Source organism: Argopecten irradians, chromosome 3 (genome assembly GCF_041381155.1).
Source record: "Argopecten irradians isolate NY chromosome 3, Ai_NY, whole genome shotgun sequence".
NCBI classification, from domain to species: Eukaryota; Metazoa; Mollusca; class Bivalvia; order Pectinida; family Pectinidae; genus Argopecten; species Argopecten irradians.
Genome location: NC_091136.1, coordinates 33,598,554 through 33,617,977, shown reverse-complemented (window position 1 = coordinate 33,617,977; position 19,424 = coordinate 33,598,554). Strand labels below are relative to the sequence as shown.

Sequence of the window (19,424 nt, the reverse complement as noted above, 5' to 3'; positions counted from 1 at the left end):
TTTAGCAAATAACAAAAACTGTTCGGTAAATTTAACGCTCGCAATATCAATTGACGTGTAATTAGAAAAATATGTTTCCCAGTCAAAAGAATTTATTAATATATTTAATTTTTCAAAATTTGCATGTTTGTATGACCAAACTTCACGAATATAGGTTCGTGAAAGGCTAATAGGCGTAGATAAAAATACGACACATGCGTCATGGTCGCTGATATCACGATCAACTGAAATTACATGTGAATCTATACATTTCGAAATATCACTTAACAAAATAGGATCGAGTAAACTGTGTCTTGTGGCCCCATACCTGGTCGGTTCATTTATAACATTGCTTAAGTCAAGCTCCAACATAATTTGCTTTAAAATGTGATTATTTGATAGAGTTAACATATCAATATTAATGTCACCAACAATAATAACATTTGGTGTACTTTCTAAAGCTTTTTCAACTGAATATTTAAAATTCTCCCAAAAAGGATGACGTGAGTTTTCGGGTCTATAAACAGTACAGATTAAAAAAAATTGACGTGCTATTTCCACCTGAATCCAGATTACTTCTCCGCCTTGAAATTCTAAATCATCTCTCCGTATGCATTTTAAGAAATCAGAGTAGTAGACTAAAATTCCACCCCCAGCAAAATTTCTATCTTTCCTAAATGGCTCCATGAATCCCGATAGGGTTAAATCAGATGAAGGCACCCGATCATCTAAGTGTGTTTCTGTAAAGCAAACAATGTTAAACTCATCACAAATATTTTCTATGTATTCTAATTTGTTCCTTATGGCTTCGTGTATTCAGGTGGAATATAGACAATTCATTTTCAGTTGGACCTAGATTTGTTTTCTACATCCATGTCTAAAAAGAGTAATAGTAATAAAATATGACAAAAATTAATATTCTTAAAATGTGATTGTAAGCACATAAGTATTACAGATGCCAAACTGGCTTTTATACTAGAAACAAAGAGGTCACGATAAATAACATGTTCATGGGCAAAGAAATCGAAATTAACGTTTATAATATATCGACTCTTTTTAAAATTTGGTCCTCCATACGCTTTGCAATAGAAGCAACCGATTGAAACCCTATGCCAAATCGCAGATATATCGCCTGTTAACCATTGTCATAGCATAAATATAGCACAAGGTCTCGCACGGACGCACTCACACATAAACGCTGGAAAAACCGGATAAGGTACACTACAGAAAGGCACGTGGTTAATTGTTCTAGGTCAAGGTAACAACACTTCGTATTTAGAGAAAAAATACATAAATAGAGAAACAGAGAAAAAAACATAAACATTTTGTATGTACATTTTCACATGGGATATTTGTAACAAAAATGAGGATAAATTCAACTTTAATTAATGTTTTTAACAATTGAGCGCATTGAAGCATTTGAAAATAACAAAATAGAAACACAAAAACCGACACCAAAAAACACACAAGAAAGATCTAATGTGGTATTATTATAATTGTTCCTATATATACTATACAATTTAATGCTATTCAATCTCTAGGGGACACAATGTAGTATTCAATTTTGCATATTAATACAAATAACTATCGGATTGATGATGTGATTTACCAAAAAATAACTTTATCAGGCCCAAAGTGATATTATACATCACAATAAAAAGAAAACAAAACCCACCAAATTCAGATACCGATGTAGATGTATCTTGTATCATTCAGATATCAATGTAGACATCTATGCCATTCAGATACCCATGTAAATATCTCTTATACCATTCAGATACCAACGTATTTAAATCATGTACTATTCAGATACCAATGTAGAGATCTCTTTTACTATTTATATACCGTTGTAGATATCTCTTATATCATTCGGATTGCAACATAGAAATACCCTATACCATTCAAATACATTTACAGATATATCTTATACCATTCAGATACCAATGTAGAAATATCCTATACCATTTAGATACCCATGTATATATTTCTTATACCATTCAGATATCAATGCATATATATCTTATACAAATCAAATACCATTGTAGATGTATCATACACCATTCAGATACCAATGTAGAAGACTCCTATACCATTCAGATACATACCAATATAGAAATTCCTTATACCATTCAGATACCAATATCAAAATCTCCTATGTCAATCAAATATTAATGTAGACATATATACCACTCAAAAATCAATGTAGATATCACCTATATCATTCAGATACTCATGTAGATATCTCTTATACCATTTAGATGTCAATGTAGAAAATCCCTACACTATTTAGATAGTAATGCAGATATATCTTATACCATTCAGATACAAATGTAAAAAGTAGTCAATACAATTCAGATATCAATGTAAAAATATCCTATACCATCCAGATACCAATGTAGAAATATCTTTTACCATTTGGATACCAGTGTAGATGTTCCATATATCAATTAAATGTCACTTATTTATAAGAATACATAAGCAGGTTATCTCATAAGATAAGTGTAAACACCAATTGTACAATTTACATATGCATAAATTTGAATACAAACAAAAAATGAAAATTAATGTCATTTGGGTATTTATACTTTGAAAGAGACCTGTTCAGCCATCTGCTTGATCAATGTCAGTGGCAAGATGCGCGATATCTGTTATTGATTTAACAATGATTTTTCTAGAATCCTGCCCGACTTTGTAGAAAATACGTCCGTCATTGGTCCAGTAAGAGTGAATTTCATTAGACTTTCTGGCCTTACCAAGACGTCGGACAATTGTTTGGCGAGTTGGTGTGAGGTCTTCAGATATGAAAATTTTGTCCGTTTTATCTCGAGTCTTCAACTTTTTTTTTTGCTTGGTAGATCTCGTTTTTAACCTTCCAATTACGTAGACGACATATAATTTGGGCTTTACCATCCGTAACTTTACCGATGACATGTGATCTATTGATATCTTCTTTATTGATATTCACACCAAGTTTGCTCACACAGATATCCACCACCTTATCGTCAGTCAACTGCATTTCTTCAGGACCCATAGGCACCCCGTGAAACCTTAATGATGTACGTCTCCCGTATTGTTCCAATTCCTCTAAGGAGTTCTGGAGATAATCAACCTTAGATTCTAGCTGCTCTACCTTACACTTTAAGTGCTTATTGTCCCCAAGGAGAGCAGCCATTTCATCAGTCAATTTCGATATTTGGGATGTAAAAGGAGACATTACTGATGTGATGAGTTCACTAATAGATGGTCCAAGGGCTGCTGCTAGAGAAGGGGCTATCGAATTGGCGAAACCAGGGGCCGTTATTGTAGCATGGACGAGTTGGTGTAAGTTAAATGTCTGACCTTGACTCGATATAATGGGCGAGTCGGACGTTGCTGGTGTAGACATTATAGATTTAGAGTCCGTACTATTCAAATAAGAAAGGTCTGGTAAAGAATTACGCCGTCTATGGGATTTATGTCGCTTTGCGTTTGGAATGTCTGACATAGGTACACTGTAGTAGTATGTATGCTAACGACGAAAACTTGCTCACCTGGCTCGTGCAGTTCATGTATACACACATGTATAAGGTACACGGTATGGCGGCACGGTGATGTGTAATCAGTTCACCAAAAACATTCCGTCATGTACCTTCTTCAACACTTCCGAGTCATTTCACTTACATGTTTTCAAAGTTCATTACGTTACACATTACTGAAATTGCGAATATCCTTAATTCACACAGAAATTACCAAATCCCATGCATGTTTCTGGAGAGCTAGGACGAGCTGATCTTCATGCTGTCAACCGGAAGTACACACTCCCGTACTTTTTCTTACCACGATGGTTTTTTAATATGTTTCTAACAGTTTGCAATTTTCCTATATAAAATGTTACCTGCTGCCACATTGCATAATCGTAAAAGGCGACTTTTAGAATATTATCTTTTCTATTCTGACTTTCTTCTTTCTAACGTTTCGCTTGACAATGCCTCACAATGCCTCGAGCAGTGGTGGCCGATTGATAAGATGTCTTGACATGTTACCACAAACCCTCCACCTCTGGTTCGCGAGTGCAAATCCCAGTATGATGTGACAGGGAGGGATGGGAGGGGTGTACTTTTGCTCAGTGATGTAGAACTATGAAATAGAGCAAGAGTTACACTATGACATATGTTCACAAGAACAAACACTGCAGTCTCCCATAAAACTGTGTACATGACAGGAAGTTCGTAAATAGAATCAGCTTTATACCTCAGGCGAGAATTGGTGTGTGTCAAGGCGAAAAAAGTTCAGGAAATGTTCTAGTAGTCCATTCCCATAATATCAACGGTGTGCTCAATAAATCAATACAATTTTACATGACTGTTAGATACGTCGCAATCAGAAATGTTTATCAAATATTTAGAAGTGTTCTGTTTGTTGTTCCTTTGTCATTTTTTTCAGGTTTAGGTACGCAATCATCGTCCTTATTTGTGTATGGCGCGATAGTGCTGTATGCTATATATGACTCCAAATCGAAACACGAGACGGATATGGAAACACATATAGGAGCCTTTTTCGTGGCATACCTAGTTGCAGGTGAGTCTGCTTTCCTAACATACTTCCTCATTGTCTAATTTAATTTAAATCATTGTTAAAGTACGTATTTACTGCTCAACCTTATAGTCAGATCACAATATAATAACAAGCAATGAACGTGTCATCTCGATTCACTTAATTACTATCGACACAGTGTGTGTAAGAAATTGTTATTAAAATCTTAACATCGAGTGTTCATCTTCGTTGTAGTACAATTTTACAAAAAAAAAACACATTTAATTTCAAACGACAAACACCCAACAACTGGTACAGAACAGATTTTAGATTCGATAAGAAAAGAGAAATGCCGTAGAACACGGAGAAAAAACAACATAAATTTACGGTCAGTATTTGGCAACTGCCCCACGTGGGAAGATGCATACAAGAGACAATAAAATATAAGGAATGTTAAAAATATGTCTTGATTAAAACATCAAACATCACTCACGTTCACTAGACTGACTTCACTCGCTTGCCGATATTGTGCATTATTCGCTTATCACTACCATGGTTCAAGAACTTGATTCCAAAAATGGTTACAGAGGGAAATCTGGGAAATGGTTAAATTGACACAGTCCTCATACTTGAACAGGAATATCAGGATTATTTATATCTTTTAAAATTTTGACCTTATCTACTGGTTGTTATCAATTTTACCTTGTTAAGATTACTAGTACATATATTAATGTTCAAGTGTACAAGAAAAAGTAGTTCTGATATCTGTATCAGCCATTGGTTATACTAATTTCACTAATTTCATATTTCCTTTACTGCAGGAATATTCAGCTTAGTTGGCTGTGGTATGATGGCAAAGCTAGACATTCCGGCCGAATTCACCTACGGCAGATCATACTACTTCTGTCTTGGAAGTGGTATCTTGGCCATTGTTCAGGTAAATTTCGTCTTAACATCAAGTTAACATTAATAGCTGAAGTGTTTGTGATGGTGTAATGCCAACTTCATAACAGTAAATTTCTTGTATATCCATAAGTCAAGGGTTATGACTATAATCATACTGATTTATTCATATTTTAAAGGTTACGATTGCGACTGCCTGCTGTGTATGCAAGACATGCGAATGTTGTGAATGTCCCGAACAGTCTTCAAGTCCACCACGGACCTATGTTTCAAATCGTGCGGCAAATGATGAGGTCAACAATGGGTATGTTTCTTCGGCTGAGGGGAATGAACTGTCGTATGGCGTAAACACCGGTGTATGTGACGGGGTAATTGTTGGTAATATGGAAATAGAACAAACAGAACTGACCACTGTTGCAATAACCGCATCAAGTGGCGATCTTGGCTATCGTTGCCAGTAAGAAGACGTGGTGGCTGCGGATGGCTACAGTTGGCCAATATGGGTCATATGTATGGATGGGAGAGACAACGCCAAAAAGTCATGATTTTACAAAACATTGAGACCACATGGTCGCTTAATTGGGAAGTTGAGTAATAGTACAGTGATTCGATGTCGTTATTAAATTATATATTTTTCAGAGGGGAAATCCTGTAAATATGACATTGATTTACGGAAAATGATTAAAGAATATCCGCTTCTTTTAATGCCATATATTGTTACTGCATTGCTTCGTTACCAACAAACAATAAAGAAATTAGAAGCTATTATTCAATTTATCATCACTAAAGCATTATGTAGTATTAAATGCATAAATAGGTGACCTGGAAGAGGTAATGCAGTTATCCTGCTTTATCGATGAAATTTGCATCTGGATTCAATATCGCTTCTGGGTTCACTTTCACGAACATTTCTTATCTTAAGGAGATTACTCAACTTTTTCATACGACATCATTATTTAAATTCGTGTGTGCTGTTGTACGACTATTTGATTGGCTGACAAATACAAGTCCAGCTTTCTCGAACACCCCCCCTGTCTATATGTAAAGTGACCTGTTTAAAAATATCTAATGATATTGAGTTGAAGTGAAATGCGTGTGCGTATAATGTTTTAATTCAAACAGAGCGAACTAAATGTTTAGTTTCCAATCAACTTATTTAATTTGACTTACTTCTGGTTTATTTTCATAGAGGGAATAATCCTTGCCGGATAATATGTAGAACGTGTCTGTTCACCACTTACAAACAGAAATTTTCGGAAATGCCATATTTTGCAGTTTCCTCCTTGATATTCCAGTGATGGCTATGACTAATATCTACCCCTGGATCTCTTATAGCAAATCTGAAGGCTCTTTGTGATTGAACGGGTGGGCAGGTAATTTGGCTCTATTTTATATACATCAAATGAATCGAATAACGGTACTCTGTGTGGCTTAAAAGATGAACGTCACTCTCTGTAATCTTCAAAGGAAGTTTCTGCTGGTAAATGTTTTCTCCTGAACGTCCTTCAGTTTTGCTATGACATGCAAGAACCTTTGGTGTATATAACGACAGTGATAGTAACTCATGAGATACCGAGGATGATGCAAGCTATGACATGTTACGGTATCAACCAACAGAATCAACTAATAGCTATATTTTGAACGCAATGAAAACTACAGAATATATTTTGGTAATTATACAGAAACATCAAACATGACCAGGTAGATTATGTATTCCGGATCATTATCTGGTTTGTCTGCACTCGGGAACAAAACTCAGTATAAACAATGAAAAAATTCAAAACAATTGAAATATATCGATGTTCTCGACAAATACATCTTAAATTACATTACACTATCAAAACCATCAAACATAAAAGTTGTATGGTCTGTGACTTGCTGTATTTTGGCATAGACAAAGTATCTTAAGAGCTCTACATATTTTTCTTTGCCTCTCTTAGTTTTATTTTTTTATTTTTTTTTTCAAATTCGTATTCGCAAAGTTATAAAACAATTAAATTTAAATATTGATTTTTAACGTGTACACGTTTGAAATAACTTGGAAGTCTCCAACTGTTCCTATCTGTACGGGTATCGCCGATGTTTTACCACTAAGTCAATAGCATAGTGGTGTTTTTATGTATCTGAATCATCAAATATAAACATCCATATTCACACATTATATGTTTTATGATAGTGTGTGATGGGGAAAATTACACGAAATTCAACTTTAATGGCCACATGTACATGTGACGGCAGGTAAGACTAAGAATTGCACTTGCTGCCCCTATTAGATGACCGAAAAAGGCGGCTAAATTTAGGATCTTGTCCTTTCTTCTCTTCCTAACTGACTGTATTTTTCCTTACGTCTTCCTTGACTTCGCCTCTTTTTTGGCCTTGTGATGAGCGTTCGCCCCTGAGAGGTAGACTATGGGTTCTGTCCCCTGGCCGAGACACACTTAAGTCTATAAAAGTGGTAGTTTCTGCTCCTGCTTAGCGTTCAGCATACAGGTTGAAGTAGGACGACTGGTACGCCGGTTGTCAGTCTATTGTGCCCGGGTGGAATGTGTTGCTTGATGTCTTCGACGGCATGTTTCAGTGAATTAGCACTAAAAAGGGCAAGCGTTCCACTATGCAAAAAGACACAACACGAATATACCTCCGTCTCCCAAAACACGCAATTCGCACTTCATACACGTTACACATCGCATACATGGCAGGCCGTCCTTGCATGACCCTGGTTGTTAATATGACGTTAAAACAACCAAACAAACAAACATGTGTCGGAATTTGTGATGAATAATGCCGTAGTGTTGGTTATTTAAGCGCGAGTTACGTCCATGGAATATGAACCTTTGCCTGAAATTATTAACCCAGATATATTGAAACCAGAACGTTTAAAGAAGATTTTTTAAACATATCACATTACAGACTACAGAATTGTTTTATTGATCTTTTTAATCGTAAGCAACTAGATTAACATATATTATGTATGTAAAAGCATATATTGTTAGGAATACTTGTTGGCTTTACCGAAGTTCAGTACTGAGATAATGCTGACTTTTAAAGGGACAACTCAGAGGGGCTAATTTAGTTACATAAGCACGAAGTAAAATTTGGCATAAATGTATTAATCTAAATGCATATATATCTACATGTACACATGAAACATAAGACAAAAAATATTGACAAAATTTATTTAATTGTTAAGTATTTTAATTGATGCCTTTGAAAATCCAAATCGTGCAATACGGTTAAGTGGGTAGAACACGTACGCTGTACCCATATTTGAGTCAATGTTACGAACGTTAATGATGCAATGCAAAATGCAATACATAACCACTAAGGAATTGATGAAATTTAATTTTAGAGAAGAACATGCGCCTAACAAGGTAAATGCGATTTGAGTAGATCTAGAAAAAAGTTGCCTTACTCCACGGGCAAGGGCCAGGGTTCGGCAAACTAGACGTCCGACCACAATGTGTAATGGCGGACAGCGAGGGAGTTTGAACATTTCACACACATTTCACCAAAGTGGGCATTTATGGCATATCACAGTAACACCAACTTAATCTAGTTTCCATTAGAACTAGTTTGTTCCCGATATATGTGCAAATTTTAATGTTCTCTAAGACTGAATTTCCACTTTAGTGCCATGGACATTCTTAACTGTCAACAGTCAAGCAAGTTGCAAAACAACCAATGTCTAACAATAATTTTCTTCATTCCTTTAGATGGATTGGTCCTTGAACCAAAAACCATATGGCCATTGGCATGTCCGTCTAGTAATAATGAACACATAAAATGGTACTTAAATTGCTGAATCTTTCTTTGTTTCTGCTTTAACGGAAGTAGATTTGTATCATTCTTTTAAATTGTTTAAGAATTTGGAGATGAATGTAACGAAAACCATCTAGTAGTATGAGGAAAGCATTTCTTGTCAAATGATCCAGCAAGAAATAAGGTTTAAAGTAAATTTTGTTATTATTATTAAAATGTAAAATAGTTGAAAGGGCAAAACAACCTTATTTTTCCAATCTCAAACGATTTGATGGACATTTCATCCAAGTCAATATCCCTTTATGACATTACAACCGGAACGATATTGTGCTTGCTAACTTCATTGCCTAAACGTAAAGTTCTTCATGGTGGCGGTGTATACTCATCGTTCATCTTGTACTAAACATGCACGTTTTGTGTTGGGTTTTTTTTAATCTAATCTAAAATCTAATATGAATGACATTTGGTTCGATCCATATGGTGTTATATCACTATGGAATACAATTTTAATAGTATACAGTTATTGAATGGGTATGGTATTGATGTCGAGATAAACCCCACGATCACATGTCATTTTGTAGCCATATAACTTTTCAACCACGTATGCTAAGAAGAATTTGGACCAGGATAGCAAATACTTTGGAAATCGGCAGGATTTCACGATGTTTTCTCTGATCTTTTAAGTTGTGTTAAGTGTTGGCATTAAATGATACGTTAAATGACAGATAAACATTTTCGAAAAAACGGTTGTGTATAATTTGTGTTAGTTGGAATACATGTGCTTTCTAATCGCTTAAAGTGAAGTGGGGTGCCGTAGGTCACGTGGCCAAGTTGCCAACCTTATACTTTATTATTACAAAGACTTGCTGTCAGATGATCTTTTTAGCCCGTATCGAATCCGAGGTCATGTTGCAATTATATGTAGCCAATAAAGGTCCATAACTGATAAATAAGAGCGAGTCACCAATCAACCAGTTGTTTTGGCAAAGACAGGCCGTTGTTACGCTTTAATTGTTTGGAATTAATTCCATTAAACCCACGAAATACTATGTTCGTTAGAGGACGTCCTACAATCTGTTGACGCGGATCTCGTACATTTACTCCATTAACATTGACATTAAATCAGGTAAATGTGTGTACGACTACGAAAAAAAAAAACAATTTTAGATAAAAAAGAGTTTTAGGAAGATTAAATCGGTTATCTTATGTTATACCATATGTCTCGTAAATCTACCTGACGTTGATATATATAATATGTAAGTAAGGTTTAAATGCGGCAAGGTTGAAGTTGTTTATCTTCGTTGGATTCTTCACTCCTCACTGGTTGAAGTGGGAAGGATGCGAATCACAAGGCCTATTCTACTTTTCTACACCAAATGCGACAAACGAATGTGTTGGAGATGGCAAATGTAGGTATGAAAAGATGGCTAGATAGATAATTATGATATATCTTAACAATGAATAATCAATAAATGCCATCAAATTACTATATTTCGTAGCGTCAACATGTAATACATTACTTCAAAAGTTCCACTATGGAAGATATTTGTGATGGTTCGAGTTGTAAGACCTTGGACACGCATATTAATATCTTTGCAACAGTTATCAATGTAGAGAAGCAAATCTGAAAATGCTACGCTCCCATTTCTATGTAGCAGGCATAATCACCTGAACATCATGTACTAGGCCTACCGCTCTCTGCTCTCTGGAGACTGCGGTGGATTTCCATTGTGATATCTTCGGGTGTACAGCTACATCACAGGGGCTTGTAAAAGGAGTTATATATGTGTGTGTGTGTGTCTGCTGGATATTTATGTAATAAACACATAGCAAACATGTAATTACACTTCCAACTCTTTTACAGGTCCCTGTGAGCTAGAACCAACACAAATATACTTTTCTTTTCTACTAGTCATATAGAGAATATTCATTCGATTCAGAATATTGGTGTGGTTCATAAAGTCGTTTTAGTTTTAGTATCTGTGAATGTCGTTTTAGTTTTAGTATCTGTGAATGACGTTATGAAAAGACTTTATATGCCTAAGTTGAAATTAGGTCGAATATTTTCCTTACCAGACCATGGCTGGCAACGCACAGAGACCTCTTTACTTACCTGCTCCCAAACGCGTACGAACCAAAAAGTTTTAGATTTGCAATATCTTAGTTGTAGGGTTTTGCAAAAGTCTTCTTCTCAAATCACAGATAATACTCTTTTGTAAATTGAAAAATTAAAGTGTTTGCAAAAATTATTATTTTCATGGCCTGGTGTGTTGTATTTTCATCTCGGGAGGTGGTCAAGTTTGCTCTATTAGTTTTTATATGAAAGCACATCATTGAGCATTATTATTTCAATTTACATGGAAAAGAGTTAAACTTGGCAAGAACTATTAGCAATTTAGCATGAGATATTATTTTAACACCACAATATGTATATAGCTTTGGCTTGGTTGACGCCTAGTAGTCTGAGGGTACAGCAAAAATCAAACTGGTTAAATTTACAAAAACAAAATCTTCTTTGCATATGTGGTAGAATCAAATATATCCAAAGATTGAAAAGGCAAATTGTTGAAAATCAATTTTACTGTGTGTAAAAGTTTCCTTTTCTTTTTTATTTATCACTTTTTTATGAAACATTGTGCTCACAACAGTCCTCACTGGCACCAAGCCATTCTGGTGTGTGCATGGAGCCAAAATTTGTTAACAAATCTCTCACTGACTTTCTGTATTAGAAGCTATTAGGCCCAAAGGACCTCATGGTGTGCGATTTATATATTATTTTCATCCATAATAAATATATACATGTATAATTAAAATTTCTATTTTCCCTTTATTCTGTTAGGTATTAATTAATTGTATGCTTAATATTAATATCTTGTCTTCCATATCACCGAAAAAATATTAATTTACCATCTGCCGTGCTTTATTTCAGTACAAAGGCTATTCTTTACATCAATATCTTCCACTCATTCTGTGAAATATTCCAAACATTACTGAATGCTTGACAAATAGTAACGTCAATAGCGAGTTTCCACCAACCCTCCTTGTGTAGCTTTCTTAGGTCGCCAATATTGTTGATGAGGAATTACTTAATAAGTACATAAATAATTAAAATATTCATGTTTATTATAAAATAATTGAACTTTTATTTAAAGTATGTATTAGATATGTGTATTTTTTTATTCAAACATTATTAGCCATTGACTTATCAATCTTTAATACTCGAATCAACTCCTATCACCCAGAAGTTTTACCGAATACAGTACTTTCAGTACTTTGATTCAAACATAGGAGTAGATATAGATGTCATATTTGTCTTCCCAATATTTGCGATGCGATTTGGGTGTTAGAAGTCTCTCGATTTTGTCACATATGTCACCAATACTTACACTGCCGAAGTGTAATTACGGTTTAAACTTCCATGCTCTTTCAGATAATATTAAATTTAGAGTAGCAGGATTTTTTCTACCAACAACTGACAAGAAATGTTTAATAGTAAAGTGTTTTTTTACGATCTAGTGGTCAGGCTAATAATAGACTATGAACTTGTCATTTGAAATTTTACCATTAGTGATGCCTATGTTTTAGACATAAGCCAGGCCAGCCTTGCCCTAGAAGCTGCGTCATTCGTGTTCCAGTTGATCATTAGTATAGCAGTAGTCTGTACATGCTCATGCTATACCAACGAAGGAGGCGAAGAAGACAGAAAAAGTGGTGGATGCTGTGAATGCTGTATCCTATGTTTATTAATGTTATGGATAGTTGCAGGTTTGTTACAAGCAATGTGTATCCATTTTGTATTTATTTATTTTACTTATTTATTTATGTATTATCTGAACAGTCTTTGTATACACAGTGTCAAAATTTAAATGCCATCGTATTTTTGAAACATGATTTTCCATATTTTCGTCTGATTTCAAGGGTTGAAATGAACGTAAAGTATTTCATATCTAATAAATTTTGTAGAATATACTAATAAAGGAAAATTCAGTGACATAAGAAAAAAATGAGAAAACAATGAAAAACTTTATCACCAAGAAAGTATTGTCCGTCATATATAGATCAGAGTATTAAAACGAACAGCTGACAATGACAACGGATAGCAATGGATAGAAACTCTTGTTAGAATAAACATGTATTTCTTTCATAATTATAAGGTTCCTCTCTTTTCACGTTTCTGTAACTCCTCTTATCATGCTCCGTATCTGTATGTCGACGTATTCGAATCTTACGGATCGTTGGACATTATTCGTTTCTATGAGGAGTGCTGCTGTTGTACTTTGAAATTTCTAACATCGACTAAATGTCCTCACTTATCCCATAAATGCATCATGAATTAAGAACAAGACAAGAAGGAGTATCAATGTTATCTTTATAGAATGTTTGATATTCAAAATGGACGAGACACAGAAGAAACTGGAGCAGATATATGGTCACAAGAAGGCATTCTTCCTGCATACATGCATACATAGTTTGTAGTCTTTCAGCTTGTAATATCCTCCACCTAGCCATGTTGACACTATAGCATAAAAGCATGAAACGTGTTATTCAAAAAATGGATTTCCAGATTATTGACGTCAGATGCCGCTAAACATGACTTTGGTTAATGTGACTAATTGTAATAGTGACACATGAGCAAATCAAATACAAACGTCTATTCAGCAGACTTTGCGCAACATTGATTAATAGAATCTTACATGGGTCTGTCAAGTTGACAGGGATATCTCAACCCGAGTGAAAGATGTTGGCCGTCAACTCTCGGCAAGCCTCGGGTTGGCCCATGGTTGATTCTTTTTCTCCCATACTTAGTTGGAAAAAAGATGAAATTCCGATTAGCTTCCAGATTTTACGTCGTGCCATTATGCAGGAACGCCGTTATGCGTCAAAACTGATGACATCATCATTGTAGACATCATCTACAATGCACGCCGCGGTAACGCCGCAAGCCAATATCTTTCACTCGGGTTGAGATATCCCTGTTGACAGACCCATGCAAGATTCTATTAATCTTACTATCCCGATCTTACTTACCTGTGTTGAACTTTTGTTGTATATATTTTTTTATCTGTCTATATGATGTGTAATTTGCTGCTTATTCCCAAAAGGAATAAACTGTTTAGTCTCTTTTTCACCGTTTTGTTTACACGTCCTAATATCTTATGACTACTTATCTTATATCATGTTATAAAAACATACACCAAGTTCTGTTTCATTACAGGAATACTAAGCCTAGTCGGTTGTGGCATGATGGGGACGATAGATGTACCACACTTCACGTTCGGCTTGTCTTTCTATATGTGTCTTGGTAGTGGAGTCTTCATATTAGTTCTGGTAAGAACCTAGATCTCGTAGCAAGTCTTTTTAATGCCGTCTTTGCATATTAAAGGGTTATCTGCCCTTGCGGGGTAACTATTGATTGTGACGTCATGTTTTTGTGAGTGTAACATCATATTTTCTGTGAAAATGACTGAAATTCCCCAAAACTATAATGAAGCCATAATCGATACCTTTCTGTAAGATGCATCATTTAAAGAACTATTAGTTGGGAAATGAAATGAAAACATGCTATAAATGATTATTTGTTATTGTTGTAACTGTGTGCCTATTGCCATTATGTATGTTGGCAGATAATAACAGAAATATATTTATTCTGCAACTGTCCTAATCAATAATGTTTATTTATAGAATATTATTTCTTATCTCGATTCTTTTCACATCGAAACAATTTCGAATTACTTAATGACAAATTTCGGTTTCTACAAAGCACATTACGGAGAAACAAACCTTAGGTATTTATGATGTGATCCTATCATCATTACAGATGTCTCCTGTTCTGATTTTGTTTTATATTTCCTATTTTGACATTATTTGACTTTCGTACTTCATTTATTTACAATATCGTTTAAACGCTTATTTCGCAGAGAGGATATTTTATAAACGCTTATTTCCCAGAGAGGATTTTTTTGCGATTTCAGGGCCATCACCCTGGTCACGAAATTTCGATCCGTGAACTATTTAGAATTGGTTGATTTATATATGTCAAATCGAAAAATTTTGATATACTAAAACTTAGTTTTCTAATTTTAGGTTCAAATTGCAAAAAATGAATCGCGAAAATAACCGGCTATAAAGTATAATTCTGAAGGAAATATTAACTCTTATTTATATAGGTGTTTCTGGCATGTTGCTGTTGTTGCTGCAATTCGAGAAGAGGAGATTGCGATAGAGAACATTTGGTGGTCGGTGTTCACGAAAGAAATGAAGTTACCATATCAAATGGAATTATGATGTTTCGGAAGATGAGGATCGTAAATGTCATCGGTCTTGGACGCTAAACTGAAGATTAATGAAACGCATTTTAATTTGTCTTCTCTTCCTTACCATTAAAGGGACATTTTGCATTATTCTTCACTTTACTTCTTCTTTTTATAAACATTATTTGTGAACTTAAAATGTATTTTTCTGCATTTTATTTATCATTTGGGTCAGTGTTTTCAACGAATATTTCAAGAATATCCCTGGCTGATTGCTGTAAGAAGAAATTAAGTTAAAACGAGTTTTTTCTCACATGAGGTTGGATAGAAAAGGACGACTAGATAAGATCTCGAGGCTTGCTTGGATGATAGGGCTTCAATTTGATCTACATGTACTAGAGAGAATATCTTTTAAGACATATCTCGTGTTTATTAAATTATTTGGTTAAGTTGTACTAAGGTAGCAGTGTAAAGTAGATTTGAAAAATTCAGCAAAATAATGTGCAGGCTTTAATTATGTACACACAGCTTTTTAACCTCAAATAACACCTATATAAAAGTATATATATTTTTAATCTACACAACATTTGCAATTGTCATGCAGGGTTCATTTTTGGACAGGTCATCTTTTTGTTGTTTGTGAGCCTGTAAAACCATGGTAACCAATTTTTTGTTTTTTTTGAAAAATTGCAAAAAATTGTTTTTTTTCAACCCAAAATTACACCCCCTCTACTAGAATTTTTTTTTCTTGAATACAGTTTAAAATTAAGCATCACTGTCGTGATTGCGGAACTGAGTTTATTTCGACATAGGTATAAAATTAAACTTTTGCGCAATCTTACCTCGTACATCGGCTATCAATTTCTGCTGCTACAGAATTGAGTTTTTCGGTCTTAGACGCACATTCGGATACCCTCTAAACCATTAATCTCGAACCCATTTTGTTGAATTTTTTATGCGAATGTGAAGCCTGCATATAAGTCTCTAGATTGAATATACCAATTTTAGGAGATATACATTCTTTAATTTTTTATGCATATAATAAAACAGGGGCTTTCTGCTTAATAAAAATCTCACCCATGGCCATTCTAACTGTACACTGCTACCTAAAGTACACGATTTAATGGGTTCAGTATTTATCTTATAAAAAAGTTTGCCTTTATTATAATCAATATAAACGCATTTCAGTTTACTGAATGTGGTCATATTCCCAACAGTCATTAATCTTGATAGATGGAAAATCATTATTATCAATATATCGATAAATCTGACACATAAAATTATTCAGTATCATAACTTATCGTATCCACCTGATATCCAGTGACTAAAACAATTCTGGTATTCCTGGCAGTCAAAAGTGTAGTATGACTTTTTTATTTGCTGTGCCGACAAGGAAACCTATTATGACGTCACTACTTGATGTCATTAATCAGAACAGAACGTGGTGCCAAAATGGCGGTCTTCACTTGGATATTTGCAACACACTTTAACATTACTATTCTTCAGAATGTTGGTTGTTATGAGAAGTATCTTATACATCTTATGTATGATGTGTATGCCCTTTATGGCCCCACATCCATAAAAAGATTCAAATAATTAGAGTTAAAGGACACATGGATCTCAGAATTAGGTACAGTCTAATGTATACTTATATATTCAGACCTACCAGAATGTTCCTAGAACCATTTTGGGCGTTTTATGAGACCATACCAAATATTTGTAAAATTCGTACACTAACTCTTTAACTGGTTAAGAAAGAAACTAGTCATTCCGTAAGTAACATATAAATACACTGGTATTGTACCTCTCAGTCAGAAGACAAACTAATCAAATATTTTAAAAAGTACAACTCTCCTTTAACTTTAAACTTTATTTATTGAGGATGGATTTACATGTTAAGCCAAAGGCTTATCTACCACATGGTCCTCGACCAATATCGAGGAATCATACCGGTATGATACAAAAAATTGGGATTTTCAACCCAAAATTACACCCCCTCTAGGAGAATTTTTTTTCTTGAACACAGTTTAAAACCAAGCATCATTGCCGTGATAGCGGAACTGAGCCTATTTCGACATAGGTATATCATTAAACTTTTGAGCAATCTTACCTCGTACCCCAGCTATCAATTTCTGCTGCTACAGTATCGAGTTTTTCCATCTTAGACGCACATTCGGATACCCTCTAAACCATTAATCTCGAACCCATTTTGGGGAATTTCTTTATGCAAATGTGAAGCCTGCATATAATTCTCTAGATTGAATTCACCAATTTTAGGACATATACATTTTTTAATTTTTTATGCATATAATAAAACAGGGGCTTTCTGCTTAATAAAAATCTCACCCATGGCCATTCGGTCTTACTGTACACTGCTACCTTATACAGCATGTTTTGTATTTTCAAGTTTTCCGAAAACCCAAATTATGTCTAAATAAGGTTGTGACGAACAAAATGACCTATCCGGATACTGTGTATCTCTAATAGTCACCGAGTAATGCCAATTTCCCCATAAGGTATATTTTCACCAATATTCCTCCAATACAAGTAACAAGGGGAGGTAATTTGAAAAAATGAAAGTTTAATAACTATGCTGTTTTCTGAAATAAAATTATTCTGAAAATTTGATATGGTATTTGGAGTTTCTCTCTATGCAGAAAAGTGAAAAATACTGGGTTGCTATGAAATCTGACCCTGTTCTGTGACGTCATAGTTACCATGACGTCATAATAATGGTGACGTCATCATTATATGTGCAAATGACGTCATAAAAACTTAGTGTTATTATTTCTGACAATACAAATCCTATTCTAATTCACCTTAGCACTAAATACACTTATTCTGATAGATAAATCTTAACATGACATTCAAAATGTCATAATTTCCTGCATATTACATCAAAATATTGTGATCCCACCCTTGAAATACAGAATATTACATGTAATCATATAAAACTGTACGTTATTCCCATTTTATTGAAAAAAGCCCCTTTTCCCTCTTATCTTAAGATAATGGCAATAATTGACAATACCGGCTTAGCCGAACACTCATTCTAGTACAAAAAATACATATTATAGCCTTAATTATATGAAAACTGAGAAATCAATGAAAAAAATCCCAAAATTAGCACTTTTGCTGTAAATTTCCATGGATACCGGGTAATTAGCAGAGCAAAATTAATTAGAATTCATATTAAATGGACTGAGAGACATGCGGTTAGCTGTTTTCAGCTTGCTGTTCAAGTGTAAAATGATTAATCAATTAACAGTCAAGCATATCATACCATCATACCTAGGTAGCAAATTACAGAATGGCAAAATGAGCCAGTTACCTCCCTTTAGTTGTACCAAATGAAAATTATATGTATTTACACAGTTTCAAACTGTTTGATTGTGATTTCTAGGATAAATGAATGAAAATTTAGCAAAATCAATTATAATCAAGGTCATTTTCCAAAAAATGAGAATTTCAGTCACTTATAAGGTGGCAGTGTACAGTAGATTTGAAAAATTCAGCAAAATGAAGTGCAGGCTTTAATTATGTACACACAGCTTTTTAACCTTAAATAACATCTATATAAAAAGTATATATATTTTTAATCTACACAACATTTGCAATAGTTATGCAGAGTTCAATTTTGGACAGGTCTGCTTTTTGTGGTTTTGTGAGCCTGTAAAAACCATGGTAACCAAATTTTTTTTTTTTGAAAAAATGCAAAAAATTGGGATTTTCAACCCAAAATTACACCCCCTCTAGAAATTTTTTTTCTTGAACACAGTTTAAAACCAAGCATCACTGCCGTGATAGCGGAACTGAGCCTATTTCGACATAGGTATATCATTAAACTTTTGAGCAATCTTACCTCGTACCCCAGCTATCAATTTCTGCTGCTACAGTATTGAGTTTTTCCATCTTAGACGCACATTCGGATACCCTCTAAACCATTAATCTCGAACCCATTTTGGGGAATTTCTTTATGCAAATGTGAAGCCTGCATATAATTCTCTAGATTGAATTCAC

The 19,424-nt window shown here is 34.4% G+C and overlaps 2 protein-coding genes across 2 annotated transcripts in view; both read left to right on the top strand.

Moving 5' to 3' along the window:
- The first annotated feature begins 4,088 nt into the window (after nt 1–4,088).
- Nucleotides 4,089–6,162, top strand: LOC138320016 (uncharacterized). The gene is made up of 3 exons (XM_069263112.1): nt 4,089–4,536; nt 5,313–5,428; nt 5,574–6,162. The coding sequence occupies exons 1-3, from the start codon at nt 4,317–4,319 to the stop codon at nt 5,853–5,855; spliced, it is 618 nt and encodes a 205-aa protein (XP_069119213.1). The 5' UTR covers nt 4,089–4,316; the 3' UTR covers nt 5,856–6,162.
- A 4,297-nt stretch (nt 6,163–10,459) lies between these two features.
- LOC138319637 (uncharacterized) overlaps nt 10,460–19,424 on the top strand; it is a 35,396-nt gene continuing 26,431 nt past the window's right edge. Inside the window, exons 1-3 of the mRNA XM_069262787.1 lie at nt 10,460–10,562; nt 12,739–12,918; nt 14,369–14,481. Of these exons, the coding sequence (XP_069118888.1) occupies nt 12,900–12,918; nt 14,369–14,481 (132 nt within the window). The 5' untranslated portion in view covers nt 10,460–10,562; nt 12,739–12,899. The remainder of the gene's footprint in view (nt 10,563–12,738; nt 12,919–14,368; nt 14,482–19,424) is intronic.

What these genes read in the sequence shown, in the direction of transcription:
- LOC138320016 (XM_069263112.1), top strand. Translation starts at nt 4,317, where the DNA reads ATGACTGTTAGATACGTCGCAATCAGAAATGTTTATCAAATATTTAGA. An exon ending in CGTGGCATACCTAGTTGCAG is followed by an intron (nt 4,537 to 5,312) that starts GTGAGTCTGCTT and finishes CCTTTACTGCAG; the next exon opens with GAATATTCAGCTTAGTTGGC. An exon ending in GTATCTTGGCCATTGTTCAG is followed by an intron (nt 5,429 to 5,573) that starts GTAAATTTCGTC and finishes CATATTTTAAAG; the next exon opens with GTTACGATTGCGACTGCCTG.